This window comes from Mus musculus, chromosome 5 (genome assembly GCF_000001635.26).
Source record: "Mus musculus strain C57BL/6J chromosome 5, GRCm38.p6 C57BL/6J".
Lineage (NCBI taxonomy): Eukaryota > Metazoa > Chordata > Mammalia > Rodentia > Muridae > Mus > Mus musculus.
Genome location: NC_000071.6, coordinates 103,644,254 through 103,667,792, shown reverse-complemented (window position 1 = coordinate 103,667,792; position 23,539 = coordinate 103,644,254). Strand labels below are relative to the sequence as shown.

Sequence of the window (23,539 nt, the reverse complement as noted above, 5' to 3'; positions counted from 1 at the left end):
ATAGGAAGCTGTAGAAAGGCTTGCTTTTTTTTTTTTTTTTTGAGTCCTCTTGGGAAACTATGTATCTCTGGATTGGTTTTAGGTGAGTACCATGTTATCTATCCCCTGTCTGTAAAGAAAACCGTGTGTTGGTGTATCAGGCAAAGCACACAGTCTGGAGTCCCTGCTCCCCGCCCCCGTATCTAGGAGGGGTCTCTGGCCATCACTGGGTGGGATCCCAGCTTTGGTTTATACAGAAGCTTGTCCCCTAGGCCTCCATCCTCAAATCCAGGCTGATTGGTTCAGGGGAGAAATGCTGACCCCAAGTTTAGCAGTGAGATTCTCCCTCTGTGGTACTGGCACAGAGAAAGTCAGTTCCTATGCCCTTCAAACTAGCTTCAAATTCCAGAAGAGCAACTGCACCCCTTCCATCTTGTGCTCTGGAGAACGCAAAGTCCGCTGTGGCAGAAGGAAGCAGTGCCCAATAGTGAAGGCAGAGGGCAGCCGGGGAGACAGGTAGAGAGCAGTGAGAGCTGCCTTCTCTTGGTTTCAGTTTTTCCTGAGGGCTGGCTGCGTTTCTGCCCTGTGACCACAGGATGAACCAGTAAACGCTTTGGTTTACCCTAGTTCTCTGGAAGTTATAGTATTTTTAAAAATAAAGTTGACTTAATTTAAAGAGTTGTGATTTAATGCTTCTAGATTAAGATTATAAAACTTGAAGCCGGGCGTGGTGGCGCACGCCTTTAATCCCAGCACTTGGGAGGCAGAGGCAGGCGGATTTCTGAGTTCGAGGCCAGCCTGGGCTACAGAGTGAGTTCCAGGACAGCCAGGGCTACACAGAGAAACCCTGTCTCGGAAAAAAAAAAAATTATAAAACTTCAGAGTTTGACTTTATTACATAGCTTTAATTTCATCTTTCTCTCCTTTATTTTGAGGTCTTATTTATTTCAAATACTATGAGAAACCTGAAGAATATTTTGGGAGGTGGATTTGAGGTGATATAAGATCGGGTGGGAAGGTTTTTGTTTTCTTCACACTGGTAATTGTTTTCATGGATAGATAGGCAGTCCCATACTCATAATTTTGTATCTGATAAAAAAAGTCAGATCAAAGGATGAAGTGATTATCCAGAGATGGTGGAGCACACCATAAGCCCTGCACTCAGGAGGTAGAGGCAGATGGATCTCTGTAAGTTTGAGTCCAGCCTGGTCCACATAGAGTTCTAGGCTAATCAGTTACATGGTAAGACCCTGCCTCAAGAGAAAAAGAAACCGAAGCAATCAGTTATGGCTGTGTTACATTAAGGTATGAAAACCTGCTGGCTCTCTTTCATCACTGCCTCCGTGGTCGCTGTTGGGTATCTACTCTCTGTTCTGTATAGCTGTTGGGTAAGAAACACGAGAGCAGAGCAGGGGGTCGTGACTCTCACTCGTGTGTAACCCTAGTACTCGGAAGTCTGCGAAAGGAGGATTGCACTGAAATTGAGGCAAACCTGGGCTACACAGAGAATTCCAGTTTGGCCAGGGCCAGAGTGAGACCACATTTTGAAAAAAGCAGTCAGACATGGTGGCCCATGCCTTTAATCTTATAGCTTGGGAGGTGGAGGCAGGAGGATTGGCACTTCAAGAACATCCTCAGCCACACAGCAAGCTTGAGCCTGGCCTGAGCTGTATATGGCTCTGTGGAAACAAAAAGAGGCGGGGGAAGGGAGTCAGAGAGATGGCTCACCGGTTATGAGCACTTGACTCTCTTCCAGAGGTCCTGAGTTCAATTCCCAGCAACCACATGGTGACTCACAACCATTTGTAATGGGATCTAATATGTTCTGGTGTGCACCAAGACAGAGTACTCACAAACATAAAACACACAAATACATATTAAAAAGAGGGTACTTGAAACAGAGAAATAAAAGTAGTTTGCTTAATTTCCTGGGGCAAGAGAGGAAAGAGAATTAAACCAAAATTAGGAATTTGAGTTTTCTCTGACTACAACGGAGTCCCTCAGCTCCTCTGCCTCAGTTTCCCTTAGCAACCCTCTTCCTGCTCCTACCTACTCTGGCTCCACCACTGTTTCATCTGTGTTTAGACTCCATCACTAACTAACGTGTGCACCGTGGGAATGCATGTGTGTGTGTGTGTGTGTGTGTGTGTGTGTGTGTGTGTGAGTGAAAGGCTTGCAGCCTTCTTGAGCTGCTTAGTAAGCCCCAGGCCAGCCAGGGCTGCATCAAGAGGGCCTGTCTCAGTCCACTCGCAACCACCAAAAAGTGAAAACTCAGGGTTAGAGAGAATATATATTTCTGTAATACTCCAGGTGGGTGGCCAGTCCCTGTCAATTTTGGTTAAATGATCATTCAACATTATCTGAAAGAGGATGGGGTTAGGTATTTATAAACTAAATAAAACAAACAAGCAAGCAAATAAAACAACAACAACAACAATTCTGTTCTTGAACTGTTCCAGACTGGCTGTACAGAGCAGGGCCTGGAGTTCTGTATTTCAAATTCATTCCCTGCCTGACTGTCAGGACATTCAGAAATTGTCCTTTGACATGCATTGTTGATCTCTGCATTACAGCCACAAAGGCCCCCTGGAGAGAGGAGGAGAGGAAAGTGCGGGTCCTCCCCACTAATAAATATTGATCTGAAAGTTGTCCCTTCCTGGCCCTCAGGGTCCACGCTGATCTGCTTGCTGAGCTGAGCATTTCCTGGGAAGTGTCTCAAGGTCAGCCAGCGGGCACGGCCTCTGAGATGGTTGGAGCTGGTGAGGGTCTATGTGAGATAGTCATGTCTGCCCCTGAACGCTATGGTGAAGCCCACGAAACGCTGGCGCAGGAGCTGGGGCAGGGACCAAGAACACTTGCTGTGGACCCAGGTTCCGTTTCCAAAACCCACACCGTGTGGCTCTCAACAGTCATAACTCCAGTTCTGGGAGATCTGACGCCCATTTCTGGATCTGTATCACCTGTACACTAAAAGTGTACATACAAACAACCAGGCAAATGCACATTAAAAACAAAACAAAACAAAACAAAACAAACAAACAAACAAACAAACAAAAAACCTAAAGCCCTAGGAAGAGTTCAAAACAAAACAAAACAAGAACAAGACAAAACACAAGGGGCTGGAGAGATGGCTCAGCGGTTAAGAGCACTGACTGCTCTTCTGAAGATCGTGAGTTCAATTCCCAGCAACCACATGGTGGCTCACAACCACCCGTAACAAGATCTGGGGCCCTCTTCTGGAGTGTCTGAAGACAGCTACAGTGTACTTACATAAAACAAACAAACAAAAAAATAAACAAACAAATAAAAAAATACAAACCACAATCCGAACTTCAGAAGATTGAGTCGTGTTGGGAACTGCCTTGCTGGGCACAGGGACGCCGGTTTTTCCGGAGCCTATCTCAGGTTACTAGACTGCTTCTCCTCCAATGCCAGAGCCTTGCTTGCCATGCTGAACCAAACACCTGCTCGCAGAAGTAAAGTCTAGTGTGGTGACAACACAGCAGGGAGCAGCGTGGGTGGGGGGGATGGGGGGTGGGGGTGGGGGCGCGGAGCACTGAGGACTGTCTCTCAACGCAGAGTGCTTCGCTCGCAACTCCACACTTTGTAAACCTCACTCGGCTCTGACCAGATACTCTGGCTCCAGTTAACATTAGCAAGGCCTTCTTCAGTATTCCATTTTCCCACGAGTACCTTTAGAGCACTTCGTCGTCTCCCTGAGGACCAATAAGGACCAAGCCCTCTGCCACTTGTAAAACCGGCTTCTAGACTGAGCTGGACCCTTGCCTGGCACAGAGGGGGTGCAAAGGCTGTTGCAGAAGTGTTTAGGGTACTGTCTGCCTTGCTTGGAGAAGCACAGTTATCACCTGCCAACGCTGCCCTCTTTATCCTCACAGTGACCGCACACTGTGGACCAAGACTGCGGGTGAGCACTTCTCTTGTATTGAAGAAACTGGTTCTTCCTGAAAGCAATTTTCGTGCATCCTGGGTGGCTTCACCCCCAGCTATTAGGACCTCAGTCTGAAATCTTACGTGACAAAAAAACGTTTTAAGGCCAGGCAGTGGTGGCTCATGTCTGTTATCCCAGCACTCAGGAGGCAGAGGCAGGCAGATCTTTAAAGTTCCAGGACACCAGAGCTATATAGCTACATAGTCAATCCCTTTCTCAAAGAAAGGAAGGAAGGAAAGAGAGAGAGAGAGAGAGAGAGAGAGAGAGAGAGAGAGAGAGAGAGAGAGAGAGAAGGGAGGAAGAGAAAGTCAAGCCAGGCAGGCAAAGCAAAGGTCACTAAATGCTGGCAAGGATGTGAAGAAAAACGATCCCATTCACTGCTTAATTGTGTCACCTTTTCTTTTTTATTACAAAAATTAAAAATAGATATCTCTAGAGTTGTCCATTTAAAAAAAACAACCTTCCTTCCTTCCTTCCTTCCTTCCTTCCTTCCTTCCTTCCTTCTTTGAGACAGGGTTTCTCTGTATAACCCTAGCTGTCCTGGAACTTACTGTATAGACCAGACTAGCCTTAAACTCAGAGATCTGCTTACCTCTGTGTTAGGGATTAAAGGCAAGTGTGGCCACTCCTGCCTGGATTTTATTTATTTATTTATTTACTTATTTTGTTGCTGTTGTTGTTTTGACTTTCTCTTCCTCCCTTCTCTCTCTCTCTCTCTCTCCCTCTAGTCCTGGCTATATGGATATTCACTATGTAGACCAGGCTTGCTTCAAACTCACCTTCACCTGCCTCCTAAATGCTGGGATTAAAGGTGTGTATCATGATGCCCCGGAGTTTGTTGGGGTTTGATTTTTACAGACCTTTATGTGTATTCTAGATAATCACTTCCTGTCTATGTATGCTGGCAAGAACTTTCTCGTGCCCCACAGACCAGCTGTTCAGCTCGCTTGGTTTCCTTCAGTGCAATCTCATTCTGACTCTTGGGTTCTCTGCTTCTTCGCTCCTCCTTGGAACCCCTCGTCTGTGTCTGTGTCTTGAAATGCCCTCCGTCTTCCTCTAGCACGCTCAGCGCTTTAGCAGTAAATTAAGGCCTTTAATCTGTGTTGAATTGATTTTTATGCAGAAAGAGAAAACTGTAGTTTAATTATTCTGCAGGCAGATGCCCAGGTTCTCACAGCACTATCTGAGAGAATATCCCAGTATATCCAGTATATATTTTTGACCCCTCATCAAAAGCTAGACAGTAACTGTGTGTTGATTTCAGGGTTCACTGTTAAGTTCTGGTGGCCTACGTTTCGTTTCTGTCTCTGTCACTGTGAATGACTGCAGTATGAGGTTAGGTACTGTGACATCTCAGGCAGTTTCCTCCTGCTCAGGAATGCTTTGCCAATCTGGCCCTTACTGTCCCCATGCAACTTGTTTTTTTTTGTTTTTTGTTTTTGTTTTTTTTTCGAGACAGGGTTTCTCTGTATAGCCCTGGCTGTCCTGGAACTCATTTTGTAGACCAGGCTTGCCTCGAACTCAGAAATCCACCTGCCTCTGCCTCCCGAGTGCTGGGATTAAAGGCGTGCACCACCATGCCCGGCCCCATGCGACTTTTATGTTTTGTTTTTTCTAGTTCTAGGACAAATAGCATTAGAATTTTGATGGGCTTTCATAGAACCTATAGATTAGTCATTTTCACAGTATTAATTCTGCCAAATTAAGAGAACTTGAATTCTCCCCCAATTTTTTTTTCATTGTCTTAAAATTTTCATTGTACCAGGTGGTGATGGCGCACATCTTTAAGTCCAGCACTCAGGAGGCAGGGGCAGGCAGATCTGTGTGAGTTTGAGGCTAGCCTGGTCTATAGAATGAGTTCCAGGACAGCCAGGGATACACAGAGAAACCCTGTCTCAAAAAACAAAACAAAACAAACAAACAAAAGTTTTTCATGTGACATCTTTAACTTCTTTGGTTACTTTAGTTTGTCCCAGGTCCTGTCTCCCCCATTGTCAGTGGGATATATTTTCTAATTACTTTCTGAGTAAGCTCATTAATGATCTAGCTACTGATTTTTTTTTTTTACTAGAATGTATTTTTTAGTTTGTTTGTTTTTGTGAGACAGGATTTCTCTGTATAACAGCCCCTAGCTGTCCTGGAACTCACTTTGTAGACCAGGCTGGCCTTGAATTCACAGAAATCTGCCTGCCTCCAGCACCATGTGTATGGTTTTGTGTGTACCACATACATACAGATATTGATGGAAGCCAGAGTAGATGTCAGAGTCCCAGGAGCTGGAGTTACAGATAGCTATGAACTACCTGATGCAGGTATGGGAACTAAACCCATGTCCTCTGTAAGAACAATCAGTACTCAGCGACTGAATTTCTCCTCCAGCTTGTTGTAATTCATAAACTAGCATGAATGAGGTTTCCACCTATACTGAGGCAGACAAGTCCTTTGAATCCATACGTCTTGGAGAAATATTACTGTGAATCCCCAGAGGCCCATGTGTGAGGTCAGGCTGCTTCCCCTGTTCTCAGCCCTAACTCTCAGAGAGAGACTCAAGGACTGAGCCCTCGTGATGTGCCATTCCAGAGCAGAAACAGCTTCGATGGCAGAGGACGGTGCCACTCTGAGAACCAACCAATACTCGTCGTGCCATGGTATGGTTCTCTACATTCTCTTCCCTTACCAACACCAGGTAAAATATCACCTTCTTCCCTACCTATCGGTGAAGATCAGGATGTCATGAGAAGAAGTTCAGAATGATGGCTTCCATGAAGCAGATGTCAGCAAAATGTGGTAAAAATGACTGACGCCTCTGCGCCAAGACTGGCTCAGGCACCACTGGGTCATTTTAAGAATAGCAAAGAGAGAGAGGTTGAGGGCTGGGAGGATATTTGGATTGTGTTGAAACCTTTATCAGTCAAATGCAAGAGTTCCTCCACCTGGTGGAAGCATGGGCTAGAAATCCAAGCTAGAAGCCCAGGCTGGCTAGTGAATCCTTTCTGGGTCTGACCCACAGAAAATGATGGCTACCCTGGTAAGAGGAGGGCCAGGAGGCTTGGCGAGGTAACAGAAGGGTTGACACAGCCTCAGCATGCACAAAGTTAAAGAATGAAGGGGCTGGAGCAATGGCTCAATGGTTAAGAGCACTGTCTGCTCTCCCAGAGGTCCTGAGTTCAATTCCCAGCAACTACATGGTGGCTCACAACCATCTGTAATGGGATCTGATGCCCTCCCCTGTCAGGCTAGTATACATGCAGACAGAGCACTCATACATTAAAAACAAACCAGGGGAAGAATGACCTGGGAGCAGAGAGCACTGCAAAGCATCAGTACGGAGGAGTACGGAGTGTATGGCATTGACGGCTGTCAGTCGGGGGCCTTAAAATTATGGGATGTACCTTTTCATCATTATCTTCGAAAGTTATGCAATTAACACATGGGAAGTTTTAGAAACAGCCATAAAAACTTGGAAACTGAATCTGTGGTTTACATCTTAAGAGAAGTAAAACGTCTTTGGAATCAGGATGGGTGTACACATGTGAGAGTCTCATGATGGCAAAGGGCAGTTGGAGCAGAACTTACAGCGGATCATAGCCTTGCATAGAGTGTCATCTGGGGAGACTGTGTAGTGTGGGAGGTATGGTGCAGAAAGAACAAAGATCAGAATCAGGTGGTCTTGAGTTCAAGCCCTGTGATATTCAATGTTACTGGTGCTCAAAATGCCATCTCTAAAATACCATCACAAGGGGCTTGCTGGTTAAGAACACATAATGGATGCTCTTCCTGGGATGGAGTTCACTGGTAACACAAGGGGACCTGACCATTCAGGTACCAGCACTTACACAAAGAAACACACACACACACACACACACACACACACTCATGAGAGAGAGAGAGAGAGAGAGAGAGAAAGAGAGAGAATACAAATAAATATTAAAACACCACAAAATCACAAAACTAATAATGCCATCAATATGTGATAATTAAATGAACCAGTGAGTACAGTCTATCGAACGGCATTTAGAGCATGCCACAGTTTTGTTATGTATGATTGGACAGTCTCATCTCTTTTGCATTCCCCCTTGTAACTTCATCTTAACACTAGGTGGCAGCAGTGTTCACTTAAACAATTAAAAAGGCCAACGAGAGCTTTCTGGACTAGACACAATCTAAGTGGAAGAAGAGGATGAGGTACCAATAAAACAGGGAAACTGATACAGAGATAGGGGTGAAGATGAGCTTAAACCTGTAGAGGAGAGAGGAAGAAGGGAGTGAGAGAGAGAGAGGTAGAATTTGGTTATTATTTTTAAGTTAGCTTTCAAATAATAGGATTACCCCCAGGTTCTTCATACACATGCCGTTACATTTTCTTCTAGTTCACTATCTTTTCTTACTGCCTTTGCTTATGTCCCCTCCCCGCTAGAATTTGGTATTTCCTTTCCTTTCTTTAAAACAACATTTCACTTTATTTTGATGTGTATGGGTGTTTTCCTTGCATATATGTATGTATGTCCACCATGTGTATGTTTAGATGAGGGCATCAGATCTCTTCGGACAGCAGTTACAGAGGGCCATGAGTGACTACATAGGTGCTGGGATTCGAACCTGGGTCCTTTCATAGAGCAGCCAGTGCTCTTACCTGCTGAGCCATCTCTCCAGCCCTTATGACTTTATTTTATATATTCGGGTATTTTCTCTGCATGCATGTCTGTGCATTATATATGTGCAATGCCCTCAGAGGCCAGAAGAGGGTGTGGAATCCTCTGGAACTGGAGACATCAAGGACTCAAACTCCGGGGTGTGCAGCACCCTCTTCTGAACTCCGAAGGCACCAGGCATGCAGGGGGTGCACATACATACACAGTCTTGACTGAAACTCCATAGAGACCCAAAGCTAGAACCATCAACTCAACAGCTCCAGGATTTCTGGTTGTCAGAAAATAAGACAGATTTAGAATCTAGTTCAACTGAACCCAGGGGCCATCTGGTTACAATGCTCAGCACCAAAGTGGCTCTTGTGGTGGCATATGTGTGCATGCCCAGCATTTGGGAGGTAGAGGCAGGAGGATCAGAATGTTGAGCCTATTCTTAGCCACAGAGCCAATAGTAGCTGCCACATAGGCTCTGGGAACGGACCAGATCTTCTGAAGAGCAACACCTGTTCTTCACCACTGAGATATTTCTCCAGCCCCGGTTTGGTATTTTCAAAAGGAATTTCAGAAAATGTTTTTTGTTTGTAAATCTTTAGCAGATAGCCTCCCTCTACGTCCTTTGAATGTTTAGCTTGCTTTCTCCTGGAACAGTGTGGGTACAGAGGTGTCATGCTGTTTGCCGACTGTGTTTACGGGTTCTAAGTGGCTCTGGGTAAGAGTTCGCAGGATCCTCTTAGGGCGAATGTCTATAAAAGTGTGGGTTCTATTCATTTTTATCTTACTTCCTCCTCCTCCTCTTCCTCTTCTAATTTGGGTGAAAATATGAATTCAGTCCTCTACCATAAACCATGTGGTTACACCATGCGGTTACTTTCTCACAGTGGGGAACTCCCTGGGGTCAGCACGTCCAGAGGACACTGGATAAGCCTCACCCTGGGAAAACCACCCTGAAATCATGGTATCTCCTCTGCCCGGTAAGCACTTAGTATTAATCTTAATTATGAAATGAGGCGGGGTTGTGAGATGGCTCAGGGATTAAAGGCTTGCAGCCAAGCCTGATGACCTGAGTTTAGTCCTTAGGACCTGAGTGATGTGCAAGGAGAGAACTGGTTCTTACAAGCTTGTGACTTGCACACTCAGGTCACAGCATGTGTATTCCCAAACACAGGCAAACGCACGCACGCACGCACACACACACACACACACACACACACACACACACACACAAGCATACATACACAAACACACACATACACATACATACACACATATACAAACACACACACACATATACACACACATACACATGTATCACACATACACACATATACACATATACACACATATACAAACACACATACACACATATACACACATACACACATATACAAACACACACACATACACACACATATACACACACATACACATATATCACACACACAGAAATGCAAGTTTAAAAATAAAAAAAGAAGGCAGTGGTGGTGCACGCCTTTAATCCCAGCACTAGGGAGGTAGAGGCAGGTGGATTTCTGAGTTCTCAAATCCAGCCTGGTCTACACAGAGAAACCCTGTCTCGAAACCCCCTCTCCCCCAAAAAGGGGGTGGGGGTGGGGGTGAGGGCTGGAGAGATGGCTCATCAGGTAAGAGCACTGACTGCTCTTCCAAAGGTCCTGAGTTCAAATCCCAGCAACCACATGGTGGCTCACAATCATCCATAATGAGATCTGACTTCCTCTTCAGGAGTGTCTGAAGGCAGTTACAGTCTACTTATATATAATGAATAAATAAATTAATCTTTTTTTAAAAAAGAATTTCTTTTAAAAAATAAAATAAAAAGTTTTTTTTTCTATAAAGAGTACTCTTCTCACAATAAGACATGGTATATGCAATATAATCTGCTGTATAAACTTTACTCCAACAGTTAATGGATTAAACCAATGAACATTATATTTGTTGTTGAGACAGGGTCTCATGTCGTTTAGTCTACTATTGGCTCTGTGGCTAAGAATAGGCTCAACATTCTGATCCTCCTGCCTCTACCTCCCAAATGCTGGGCATGCACACATATGCCACCACAAGAGCCACTTTGGTGCTGAGTATTGTAACCAGATGGCCCCTGGGTTCAGTTGAACTAGATTCTAAATCTGTTTTATTTTCTAACAACCAGAAATCCTGGAGCTGTTGAGTTGATGGTTCTAGCTTTGGGTCTCTATGGAGTTTCAGTCAAGACTGTGTATGTATGTGCACTCCATGCATGCCTGGTGCCTTCGGAGTTCAGAAGAGGGTGCTGCACACCCAGGAGTCTGAGTTGTTGATGGCTGTGAGCCACCACACGGGTGCTTGGAACCAAACTAAGGCTGGTGGGCACATTGCAGTCTCCATCTATGCTAACTGAAATCAAATCGGGCTGAACTCTCCTACACTGGTCACATAATCCATGGTGGGGGGCTTCACCCCTGTGGCACAGACATTCCCCATTTGGACTACAGACACAATGAATCGGGCTTCTATACATTCTAGTTTCTTGTAGGCACAGAAGTACCTTCTACAGATAAGCCAGCTCCGCAGTTGCTGGCGGACATCCCATCATGCAGCTCGTCCCGTAACTTCCCACAACTTTTATTTTTTCTTTTTCTTTTGGAAAATGGAGGAAGCCCGGACATGTTTTCCGGGACATTCTAGGCTCAGTGATAGATCACTATCCTGCTCTGCGTGTGTGTGTGTGTGTGTGTGTGTGTGTGTGTGTGTGTGTGTGTGTGTGTGTGTGTGCGTGTGTGTGTTCATTCTTTGCGCTAGGAGAATTTGCTAGGCAGGGCGGATGGTACTTTCCTGTAGCTCCAGCCTAGCACTTGGGAAGCTGAAATAGATTTGCTGCAAGTCTGAAGCAAGCCTGGGCTACATAGTGGTTCTAGGCCAGTCTGGACTGTTTCAACAAAAACAGAAAAGAACAGCGACAGGTAGAGGGATCAGAGTATTTAACCTTAAAAGCTCGCCCTGAATTCACTATAAATGGAGGAGTTTCATTCCTTCCCTCTCAACAGAACCCTCTGTTTCATAGCGTTGATACTAAACTCACAATGATATAACCCTTACCTCGGGCTAGAAGCTCTCAGGCCTAGTCTTTAGTTCTCATAACCCGTGAAACATACACATATGATAGCCTCTTTGCTTTATGACGTCATTTAGGCTCGACGGAGGGACACAGGGAATGTCCTGGTGTTAGCAAGGGACAACTCTAGCAAAACCCTCCCGCATAGTGCCACGGTTTGCTTGGGACCCTAAGAGGTGCCTACATGAACAGGAACACGGAGCTGTCGCTGGATCCTCGAGAGTGGGCGTGGGACAATGACTGTCACCCACTGGGGCGAAGTGACTCCCATTAGGCAGGCTGGATCTGCGCCCCGCGCGCACACAAAGCCCTTTATTGAGGCACCGGGTGACGCAGGGTAGGCGCCGGGTGAGCGCCTGATGAGCCCCGCACCTGAGCAATCAGGCGCACCAGCAAGCAGGAGCACGAGCAAGCAAGCCGGCGCAAGTCGGCGGCTGGGCCGCTGCGAGTGCGCGGCCATGTGCACCTAGCGCGAGCTGCCCTGGGTCGGGGGCGCGGCCAGGGTGCGGCTGACCTGTGGGGTACAGGGGTTCCGGGAGCAGCACGGGCTGGAAGGGCGAGGCCGGCACTCGCTACCGCGCCCTAGCCGGTTCTGTCTGGAACTGAGAGCAGGAAAGGGCCGTGCCCTTAGGTAGCCAGCGCACCCCTGGGGTTCCATGCCGGTGAGGCTGGGTCGTTGTCCCCACCACAACCACTAGGGCGCGCAGCTACGAGACCAGGCGACGGGACTCAGGAGTACTCAATGACCGCCTACCGTGCCTGGGTGCGGGGGTGGGGGGGGTGGGGGGTGGGGGGGGGTGGGGTGGGGGTTACCAACTGCAGTCTTGCTCCGGATGACCCTCGCCTGGCTTTCCCTCACCTTAGACTCTTACTGAACTGATTGAGCGACTTCCTGGAAATGAACAGAACTAGCTCGTATGTTCATGGTTCAGGTCCAGTGAATGTTTATGATTCTTGACAGCCCTAAATGCTTTCTCCTAGCCTTTGATTATTTGGCCATAAAACTATTCAAATGAGAGCTGTTAATTAGGCCTGTCGCTGTTCTTTCAGGCAAAGTGCAAACAGCGGTGCAGATGTTACATCAGGCTCCTATGTAAGGAAACCACTGTGATCATTTGTCATGGCGTATGGCTTGCCAAGAAGGAACACAGTACAAACCATTTTGAAGGGCAGCTGTTATAAAGTGTAAGTACACACATACACACACATACACACACACACACACATTACCATGGCTGGAGCTTGCAACAGGGGCTGGGCACTTCTGTTCGCATTGTTACTGGAGTATATGGAAGCACTTGAATGGATCTAGATTTTGTCTTAAAAAGACTAGTTGAAAATTATTTTTATTTTGTTTGTACCTGCCTCTGTATTCACACTGCATTTGAGCAGGTGCCCATGAAGACCAAAAGACTGTGTCGGATCCGCTGGTATTGAAGTTACAGGTGTTACAGCGTCTCTCTGTAGATGCTGGCAACCAAACCTAGGTCCTATTTGCAAAAGCTGTTTGTGCTCTTAATGGGTGATCCATCTTTCCAGCTTCCTGAATGGTACTTTTGTAAGAATATATGAACAGGGGTTAGAGACGAAGCTCATGGATTAAGAGCTCTTGCAAAGGACCTGAGATTGGTTTCCTGCAACCTCCCACAAGGTGGCTCACAACCGTCCCTAACTCCGGTTTTATTAGATCTGTCGCCCCCTTCTGGACCAAATGGGCACAAAGCATGCGTGAAATAGACATATATGCAAGCAAAACACCTACATAAAATAATCTGAAAAGTTAAAATGTGCACTCAGGGGAGGGAAGGATTTAGTCAGCTTCATTTCCAGGATGCTTTTAGATTACACGTCATCACTGAAGGAAAGCAGGGCAGAAGCTTGAAGCAGAAACCACGGAGAAACGCTGCTAGCTGGCAAGCTCACAGGCTTACGCTCAGCTAGCCTTATCCCAGATCACCTTCCAGGTAGTGGCACAGCCTGCAGCGGGCTGGGCCCCATTCCCCACAGATGATATGGCCAGAGGCCTTGTGATCTGAGAAATCCCTCAGTTGAGTATCCCTTCTTAGGCCACTCCTGGCTGTGTCAAGTGGACAGTTAAAGCCAATAGACAATTCTAGCAAGACTTCACACCGAAGCAAGCCTTTGAAATGAGAAAAGAGAGGTTTCTAAGTTGATCAAACCAAAGGCATATGCTTACGTTCTGGGAGGCACTGTGTCACCTTGTTTAAAGACATTCTAAAAGTATTGTTTTAGGTTAGCATCTAAAATAATGGGTTCATTTGTATATATGTGTGTGGATATGTGTCTATATATACACATACATATTTATTATCTGTGTATCATTTTTCTTTAGTTTCAGTCATTCAAAAACACCTTTACTACTGCCATCTTAAAACCCAGTTATAGTGTACAAATGTACTAACAGTGCCTGTGTTTTTAAGATGCACGTTTTTGGCTGGTACAAAGGGCCAGTTTAGCTTCCTGTCCTCTTGGGCAGGCTGTGTATAACAACGTGGGCATTCCAGTCTGAAACCCTGAGCTCCAAGCCTGGCATCTCTGCACACTGTGTCTTAGCTTTAATGCCTACATCTGTGACACAATGCACGTCTGTCTGTTGGGTGGGGTGAGCCACTGAAACAATGCGCGTCTAAGACCTGCTGGTTTCGTGGAATACAGAGAGCACATAATGGAAGCACTGCTGTGCAGAAGTTGCACTCTGTGGTACCTAAAAATTGTTTCCTCCTCCTCCTCTTCCTTCTCCTGCTTCTTCCTCTCTTTCCTCCTCCTCCTTCTCCTGCTTCTTCCTCTCTTTCCTCCTCCTCCTCTTCTTTTGATACAGGATCTTATCTGTGTAACCTTAGCTGGCCTTCATGAACTGGCCATGCAGGCCAGGCTGTTTTTTAACTTCTGTCTCCCAGATGTGGGGACTAAAAGGCATGCACAACCATGCTTGGCTTTTACCTTTTAATCCCTCTGTTTGGTTTATGGCATTTACCATCATGAGGCGAGCAAAGTTTTCTTTTCAGTGTTCTAAGATGTCAGTGTGGATCCTTAACGGGCTGCACAAGATTATGATTCATTACACTCGGTTCAGGTTTGCTAGTTAGGTGTGGTTTAGACCTCGGACTACAGGCAGTACCATTCTAATAAATATCACTTCAATTATAGATCAGGTGGCACAGGTCTGTAAACCCAGCCACTTGGGAGACTGAGGCAGGAAGATTATAAATCGAAGACTTGCCTATGCAGTTAAGTAAAAATAAATACATTAGTCATAAAACACCCCGAACCCGCAGAAAACCCACCAACACAGTATAGACATTGTATAAAAGAAAAAAATAGGAAATACTGTTTTTGTGCGGTGCTGGGAATCAAATCTGGGCCCCCATGCTTGCTTGGTAAACAGTCTAGTAGCTGAGCTATAACTCCAGACCCTTAGGTGTGTCTTTCTTAATAGACTTTGAGATGATTTCTGTGCTTTTAATAACTTTCATTTAAAAATATTCCTCTCTCTCTCTCTCTCTCTCTCTCTCTCTCTCTCTCTCTCTCTTTCTCTCTTTCTGTGTGTGTGTTCACATACTAAGCACATATATGTTGGAGGTCAGAAGACAGCTTTTGGAGCTGGTTCCTTCCATCCACCAGGGATCCTCTGGACTAAGCCTTGGTTATCAATCTTGCTGGCAGGCACTATTATGGGCTGAGCCATCTCAAAGTCTGTTTTTTTGAAACAGACTATTTTTATAAATACATCTTTGTGACCTTAAAAACTGCTTTTATAATAATTTTATACCAGTAAGCCATGTCCTAAAGTTGTATGAAGTATCAGTGAAACTGGAAGAGGAAACTTGGGATAACTTTTTTTTTTTAAATGAGAATGTTCTTTTCTAAGATGTATGTATGTATGTATTTATTTATTTATTTTATGTGTGTGAGTACAGTGTAGCTGTACAGATGGTTGTGAGCCTTCATCTGGTTGTTGGGAATTAAATTTTTAGGACCTCTGCTTGCTCTAGTCAACCCCACTCTCTCTGGTCAACTCTGCTCACTCAGTCTGTTTGCTCTGGCCTAAAGATTTATTTATTATTATACATAAGTGCACTGTAGCTGACTTCAGATGTACCAGCAGAGGGTATCAGATCTTATTATGGGTGGTTATGAGCCACCATGTGGTTGCTGGGATTTGAATTCAGGACCTTCGGAAGAGCAGTCAGTGCTCTTATCCCCTGAGCCATCGGACCAGCCCATTGGGATAATATTTATATCAGATCATCCCCCCTATTCAGTCTAAAGCAAATGAGGCTGAAGTGTTAAGGACTACAGATGACAAACATGTAGCTGAAAATTATCCTTCGGAATTAAGCAAAGTTTAAGTATATAGAAATCACTTTCAATGTGGACTTATTTATTTCTCAAGATTATACACCACAGCCTTTGTATGAGCCACACACCTGCTCCGTGTGATGATGCTCTGTTTTACCATCTTTAGGTTTTTGTTTTTTTAAAGATTTTATTATTTTATGTGTGAGTGCAATGTCACTGTCTTCAGACACACCAGAAGAGGGCATCAGATTCCATTGCAGATGGTTGTGAGCCACCATGTGGTTGCTGGGAATTGAACTCAGGACCGCTGGAAGAGCAGTCGGGGCTCTTAACCACTGAGCCATCTCTCCAGCCCCAAGGTTTATTTTTTTGTGTGTAAGTATTTTGCCTGCATGTCTGTGTGCCATGTGCATGCAGTGCCTTCAGAGGTCAGAGGGGGCAGTGGATTCCCTGGAACTGATGTTACAGATGGTTGTGAACCATTGTGTGGGCGTTGAGAACTGAATCCTGGTCCTCAGCAAGAGCCATTGCTGTTTACCAGTAAACATCTCTCTGGCCCCTTTCTTACTTTTGTGAATATACTCTATCATCTATCTATGTATCTATGTATCTCTCTCTCTCTTCATCTCTCCATCCATCCATGTATGTATGTATGTATGTATGTATGTATATATCTATGTATCTATCTCTCCATCTCTATCTCTCCATCCATGTATGTATGTATGTATCTATCTCTCCATCTCTCCATCTCTCTCTCCATCCATGTATGTATGTATGTATCTATCTCTCCATCTCTCCATCTCTATCTCTCCATCCATGTATGTATGTATATATATATATATCCACCTCTCCATCTATCTATCTATCTATCTATCTATCTATCTATCTATCTATCTATCCTCTATCTAATCTATCTATGTATCTATGTATATCTATGTATCTATCTATCTAGCAAGCATCTATCTACCTATCATCTATCTATTTGTCATCTATGTATCTATATATTTATGTATCTATGTATCTATGTGTGTATCTATGCATGTATCTATGTATGTATCTATCTATATATCTATGTATTTATCTATCTATGTATCTATCTATCATCTATCTCCATTTATCTACCTATCATCTATCTCTTACATCCTTGAACACATCTATTTTTTGCTTAAAAAATCAGATATTTATCTACTTACATATATTTGTATGTGTATGCCTGTGTGTATAAGTGGAGGTCAGAGACCAGTTTTTAGGAAGTGATGACTTCTTAGGTCCTGGGTGGGGGGTGAATTGCAGGTGGTCAGGCTTAGCAGCAAGTACCTTTACCCACTGAACACTTTCACCATTTCCAAACAACTGTTTGTTGTTATTTCATTTTATGTTTATTTATTTTACATTATGTATACGAATGTTTTGCTTGTGTGCCTGTTGGAGCCCCTGAAACTGGAGCTACAGATGGTTGTGAGTTGCCTTGTGGGTGCTAGGAATTCAACCTGGATTGTCTAAAAGAGCAACAAGAGCTCTTAACCATTGATCTATTTCTCCAGCCCCATCCTTTTGTTGTGCCTTGAGACAGGGTTCTACAACGTGCACTGGGCTGCTCTGGATCGTACTGTACAGTCTAGGCTGTCTTCAAACTCTGTCTTCCTGCCTCTGCCTCCCAAGTACTAGGATTACAGTTGTGCCCTCTGCCCTTGGGATTATAAGTGTACACTACTGTAATCCAGCTTGCGACATTATTTGGTCAGCCACAATAGACGTTGTAGTTGGGTGTGTTGGTGCACACCTTTTAACCCAGCATTTGGGAGGCAGAAGCAGGCAGATCTCTGTGAGTTTGAGGCAAACCTGGTCTACGTAGAAGTTCAAGGCCAGCTAGGCTGTCCTAATGAGACCCTGTGTCAAAATATATAAATAAATAAGTACATAAACACACAAATAAGTAAATAAAGACAGACAGACAGACAGACAGACATTGTAGTTTATAGTTCTTGTTCACAATCTCATTTGTAGATTGGCTAGAATTGTAGGTTGCTGCACCAGACAGTTTCTGGACTTTTACCAATGTTAATAGGATTTTCTTCCTTGTTGGGATGAGAACACGGAAAAATCTTCCGTTAGCAAAAGTGGAGGGAAAGGCAGCGAGACATCATCTGTACATCACGCAGTGCGCCCAGTGAAAATTGGTTGAATAAGCTCGTGAAATTTTGCCTCAGACAGGAGCCATGGGACCTTGCGGAACTCACAAAGACCTGGTACACAAACTTGACGAACATCAGGCTGCCATTCTTGGGAGAAATCGTATTTGGTAGTCCTATGAATCTCTTGGCAAGCCAAACCAAACAGGAATGCCAGTTTCCTTCAATGCAATGTGAGTTAAGTTCCGCTTTAATAAGTTAGTGATTATACCCTTGACTAGTTACCACAGGAACTTTTAAGTTTGTTATCCACACCCATGCCTCCTGTCAGTTCTCAGTAAAGTTAATTCCTCCACAGTGTTCACCCACTGTGTGCTACTTGGCTTTGAGATGGCACCAGAGGCAAATGCTGCTCAGATGGCTTCATTTGCTTTATATTATTATTGTTGTTGTTATTATTATTATTATTTTGGTTTTTCAAGACAGAGTTTCTCTGTGTAGCTCTGGCTGTCCTGGAACTCACTCTGTAGACCAGGCTGGCCTCGAACTCAGAAATCTACCTGCCTCTGCCTCCTGAGTGCTGGGATTAAAGGCGTGCACCACCACGCCCGGTGCTTTATCTTATTATTATTATTATTATTATTATTATTATTGTTATTGTTATTATTATTATTATTATTATTATTATTATTATTATTAGCCATGGCACTTGAAAAGGAGTATGAAGCAAAGCGCCTAACAAAACTGAAGTGTCAGGAGAATGTGTGTAAGGAAATCCAGGCTTCACTGAGAGAAAAGAAAGTCGGCCTGAGAAGACCACTTCAGCCCAAGTGACCCAACATATTGTTGAAGCTGAACCTGTTTCCGGCATCCATGGAGATGAAGCTCTTGGACTCTTTCATAGTGTCAAGTCGACACAGCAGTGTGCCTATGGCGATGAGGCCAGTGTTTCCAGACACGGCTCGGTGGATGCTATGACAGAGCCCCCAGGTTCCTGCTACACTCTTGTTCTTTGTGTCCCATACAGCAGCCCTCCCTGTAAGTAGATGAAAACACATCTGGAGTTGAGTCATTTTGTGTTACGTGTTTCAATGCTTATAAGATTGCGTGCGGAAGAGGACAGTTCTTGTGAGAGGCAGCGTTCTGAAGAGACATTTAAGATCCCAAGGAGATTTCTCAAAATGAAGGTCAGAAAGAAGTTCTTTTACAATGAGAAACTGCATTTTTTTTTTCTGCTTAAGATTTCATTTCTGTTAACGCTACAGTTACCAATTTTCGGTAAAGTGTCGTTTATCATTCTCACGTGGCACTTTACTTTTAATTTTTTTTTTTTTTTAATTCACGTAGTACTTTAAAATAAGACTTACTTTGTCTTTGTTCTCCTGGAAAAAATCGTGAAGCTGCTTTCCTTCTGGCTAACATTTTTTCTACAATGGACCTGGAGCAGGTGTGGCACACATGCGTGAAGGGGACACGGAGGGACAAAGACGGCCTAACTGTGAGGAAAACTTATACTTGCAGAGTGGCTGGGGAATGAGCAAATAAAGAGGAAGAACTGAGTTTGTATGAACAAAGTTTTCTAGAATTTGAATCCAATAAAGCATATTTGGATATTAGTGTTTTATTTAAGCACTATTTCTTTTTTTTTTTTTTTTTTTTTTTTGGTTTTTCGAGACAGGGTTTCTCTGTGTAGCCCTGGCTGTCCTGGAACTCACTCTGTAGACCAGGCTGGCCTCGAACTCAGAAATCCACCTGCCTCTGCCTCCCGAGTGCTGGGATTAAAGCCACCACGCCCGGCTTTTAAGCACTGTTTCTTAAAATACATTCGACAGGCATCTCAGGATCTTCTCCTCCCCTGGATTCATAAAAGGCACCACGGTATAGCAGTATTTCGATGAACAACAGCCTTGGGCTTCGCATGTCTTATAACTTCTGTTGAAACTTAGGTAGGCATTTTGAAAAAAAAAAAAGAGCAAGTCCCTGATGCCGGAATGAGTTGTTCTGTTTACTTCTTTTTTTTTAGTAACCTCTTACCTTGTATCCATCCAAACTACCACTCTTTTGAGAGCCAATCTCAAGGGCTGGAGAGACCTCTTAGAGGTTAAGAACACTTGTTGTTCTTGCATATGACCCTGGCGTGATTTCCAGGACACACACAGTGGCTCTGGCTGTTGTGATTCACTGTGGACTGGCCTGGAATTCACAAAGATCCACCTGCTTCTGTCTCCCCGGTGCTAGGATTAAAGGTGAGTGTATCATGCCAGCAGGCCTGCCATTTTGTTTTTTGTCTTGAACAATTCTTGTTGACACCCACTCTAGGATTTAAAGACCATGCATAAGGCAGGCATTATAGATCCACACCTCTCAGTATCAAGCAAGGAAGGCTTTATGGGCTCACTCCTCCTGGTATTAAGTAAGACAGGTATTTATGACCACCCCCTCCACCCCAGTATGGAGAAGGATGGGCACTGTGAGTCCAAGCATAGTCATCTAGGCATCAAGTAAGAAGCATCAACAATCAAAACAAGTCAGTGAAGATTTAAAGATGAAGCACAGACTTGAGAGTTTGCAGACATGATTCTTGCTGTGGGGCAGGTGGCCTCTGTGCTCAGCCTGTTGACACCACGCTGCCTCGACAGCAGGGGAGACTTTCTAATTCTGTTTTCTTCAAGTGGAAAATGTTCCAAGTTTTCAAGAGAAATTGCAAATGGGAAACATTTTCTTCAATATTGTAACTGCTAGCAAGATGTCTATACTTTCCTGAATAAACTATCACCAATATTTCTATAAGCAAATCTACCAAGACACACACACACAGAGAGAGAGAGAGAGAGAGAGAGAGAGAGGGAGAGAGAGAGAGAGAGAGAGGGAGAGAGAGAAATAAAAACAAAAATAATCTTAATTTTTTTTTTTAGTATTTTGTGTTTTGTGCCGTCATGACATGAATGTCATGTGGTTATTTTTAGCTCACAGCCTGGTTGCTGAGTGTGTGTGTTCATTTTAGGTTACTTCACTGATTTGTTGTGTTCCACAGATAACACCTCTAATCCTTTCCTTTGAGACTGCAAATGTTTCCAAAAGTTTACAAGTCTACTGAACAAAATGCCTGATAGGACTGTTAGTTTTAATACCTTAAACTACAGATTTAAGAAAGATACAACTGTCTAGGTTTTTGGTTTATATATCTGGCTTTTAGTCATTCTTTCTTATTGTGTTCTCTTGAGGAAAAAAAAAGTCTGGGTTCCCTCAGAAAGCAGTATATTTTTCTCTTGTGAAATACCCAGTTATGCGCCGGGCGTGGTGGCGCACGCCTTTCATCCCAGCACTCGGGAGGCAGAGGCAGGTGGATTTTTGAGTTCGAGACCAGCCTGGTCTACAAAGTGAGTTCCAGGACAGCCAGGGCTACACAGAGAAACCCTGTCTCGAAACAAAACAAAACAAAAATCCACCCAGTTATAAATGTATCTTGTAGTTGAGGAACAAACAGGTCCAAGCTGTATTGACACATGATGATGTCATGCAGATGTTCATTGCTAGCCTAAAATGTTAAAAATCAAACCAATGTGAATTTAAAGGGTCCAACAGAAATCTACTTCTGGAGACAGTAGCACCCTCTCCTCCTAGTTCCCACTCTGAAGACAGATGGCTGTGCCTGCTTTCTCTTCTCCTGTGACTTCTCGTGTGTCCAAACAACACAACGATATTGTGATATTGAGAATTTTTTTTCTTTTGGAGGACAATATATTGATTTACTAGGAGGAAAAAAAAGATTATGCAGTTTCTCTTTGCTCCAGCCTCAACTCAAAAAATAGCATTTCTATCTCCTTCTAAATATAGTTAGACTGTATTATGATTTTTCTCAGTCAATAATATTGCTATATTTGAGCTGCTATAATAAAAATCTCAAGAACTGGCTCATAAACAATTTTTTTCCTCAGATAAAGAAAACCCGGCATCTGGTGAGGCCTGCTTTTAGGTTCCTAGTTACTTCCTCTTGCTATGCTGCCATACTCGGGGTGCCAGCTAGCTCTCGGATTTCTCTTTAAACAATGAAGATTCTCTCATCATTACTGCTTGCGTGCTTGTACGTGTTTCTGATGTACATCTGTTTTCAAGTGTGGGCTATGGCACACATACTGAGGTCAGAGGACAACTTATAGTTCTCTCTGCCGTGTGGGTCCTAGATAGTGAACTCAGACTGCAAGAGTTGGCAGCAAACCCCTTTATTTACTGTGGTGATCATCAGCCCACCATGAACATGGCTTCTCTTTGAGTTCTGTGTGTCCTCAGCTTGACTTACTATGATGAGTGTGTGTGTTGGGAGAGTCACATGCTGTAAAGCATGAAGCCTGAGGACATTTGGCGTATTACTGACAAGCCATCGTCCAGATTAACTGAAATAAAGAAGCCCCGATTGATAGTAACGGAGATGAAAAGGGAGCGATCACAGCAGGTACCAATGGAATCCAGAAAATGATGGGACCATACCTTAACAGTTTGCATTGCACTAAATTTGAAAATCTGAAAGCTTACGACCTTACCACAGTTAACAAAGGTGAAATAAATAATTTAAAAGATCTGTGATAGTGAGATTGAAGCAGTTACTTAAGATCTCTCAGCTGAAAATGCTCAGGTCCAAAGGGATGGTTACAGCATTCTACCAGCCGTGCAAAAAGAAGTAACAGGAGTTCTCTAATGACTCCGTAAAACAGAGCAGGAGAGATGCAGCTCCCAAGCTCCTCATTCAACTGCCATTCTAATTCTGATGCCAGACAAGACCAAAACAAACATTGCCGACCAGTCTCCCCTGGGAGCATAAAATTCTCACTAAGATACTCACAAACTACATTTAACACATCAAAAAGTTCCTCCTCGGTGATCAAGCTGACTTTACTGCTGGCGTGCAGGGATGCCTGGAGTCAGCAAATGTAATTTGTCATATAAGTGGTCTGAGTGACAGATCACATGGTGGGGATCACATGAGCATCTCAGCAAATACAGAAAACATCTTTAATAAATTCAACATCCAGCCTGGTAGGTGCTACACCACTAACCACCTAGAAGATGCTACAGAGGCTGCTGGGGCAGGAGAGCTGTCACCAGCCCTACTGTGGGTACGCTCAAGCTACAGTGTGCTCTCCAGTGCAATAGTGTGACTACTACTTACAAGCAACTGTCTTAGTCAGGGTTACTGTTGCTGTAATGAGACACAATGACCAAAGCAACTTGGGGAGGAAAGGGTATATTTGGCTCACACTTCCACAGCCCAGGAAGTCAGGACAGGAACTCAAAAGAGGGAGGAGTCTGGAGGCAGGAGCTGATGCAGAGGCCATGGAGGGGTGCAGCTTACTAGCTTGCTTCCTAGGTTTGCTCAGCCTGCTTCTGGTTTTTTTTTTTTTTT

General features: G+C 44.2%; 1 protein-coding gene, 1 long non-coding RNA gene and 1 other non-coding gene across 11 annotated transcripts; 1 reads left to right on the top strand and 2 right to left on the bottom strand.

Annotated features, from left to right (window-relative positions):
- Positions 1-1,220: 1,220 nt before the first annotated feature.
- On the bottom strand, positions 1,221-12,096 carry Gm42138. Its single transcript, XR_880498.2, has 3 exons — positions 11,671-12,096; positions 3,299-3,443; positions 1,221-1,658 (listed from the first exon to the last, which is right to left on the bottom strand). It is a non-coding gene; the product is annotated as a predicted gene, 42138 (long non-coding RNA).
- On the bottom strand, positions 9,386-9,556 carry Gm25721. Its single transcript, XR_003956121.1, has one exon. It is a non-coding gene; the product is annotated as a U1 spliceosomal RNA (small nuclear RNA).
- 1700016H13Rik (RIKEN cDNA 1700016H13 gene) lies at positions 11,761-19,210 on the top strand. 9 transcript variants are annotated; one of them, XM_017321121.1, is made up of 5 exons: positions 12,355-12,449; positions 12,551-12,601; positions 12,737-12,871; positions 18,217-18,371; positions 18,839-19,210. In XM_017321121.1, the coding sequence occupies exons 3-5, from the start codon at positions 12,807-12,809 to the stop codon at positions 18,970-18,972; spliced, it is 354 nt and encodes a 117-aa protein (XP_017176610.1). In that variant the 5' UTR covers positions 12,355-12,449; positions 12,551-12,601; positions 12,737-12,806; the 3' UTR covers positions 18,973-19,210. The 9 variants fall into 9 exon arrangements, with proteins under 9 accessions (XP_006535324.1, XP_011247884.1, XP_006535321.1 ...); XM_011249581.1 differs by having other exon boundaries at positions 12,551-12,618; XM_006535261.4 differs by lacking the exons at positions 12,355-12,449; positions 12,551-12,601 and adding an exon at positions 11,761-12,023.
- Positions 19,211-23,539: the final 4,329 nt, after the last annotated feature.

Excerpts from the sequence above, each read along its gene's own strand:
- 1700016H13Rik (XM_006535261.4), top strand. The coding sequence starts at position 12,807 with ATGGCGTATGGCTTGCCAAGAAGGAACACAGTACAAACCATTTTGAAG. Across the intron at positions 12,872-18,216 it reads AAGGGCAGCTGTTATAAAGT|ACAGGAGCCATGGGACCTTG; the intron begins GTAAGTACACAC and ends ATTTTGCCTCAG. Across the intron at positions 18,372-18,838 it reads CCAGTTTCCTTCAATGCAAT|CCATGGCACTTGAAAAGGAG; the intron begins GTGAGTTAAGTT and ends TATTATTATTAG.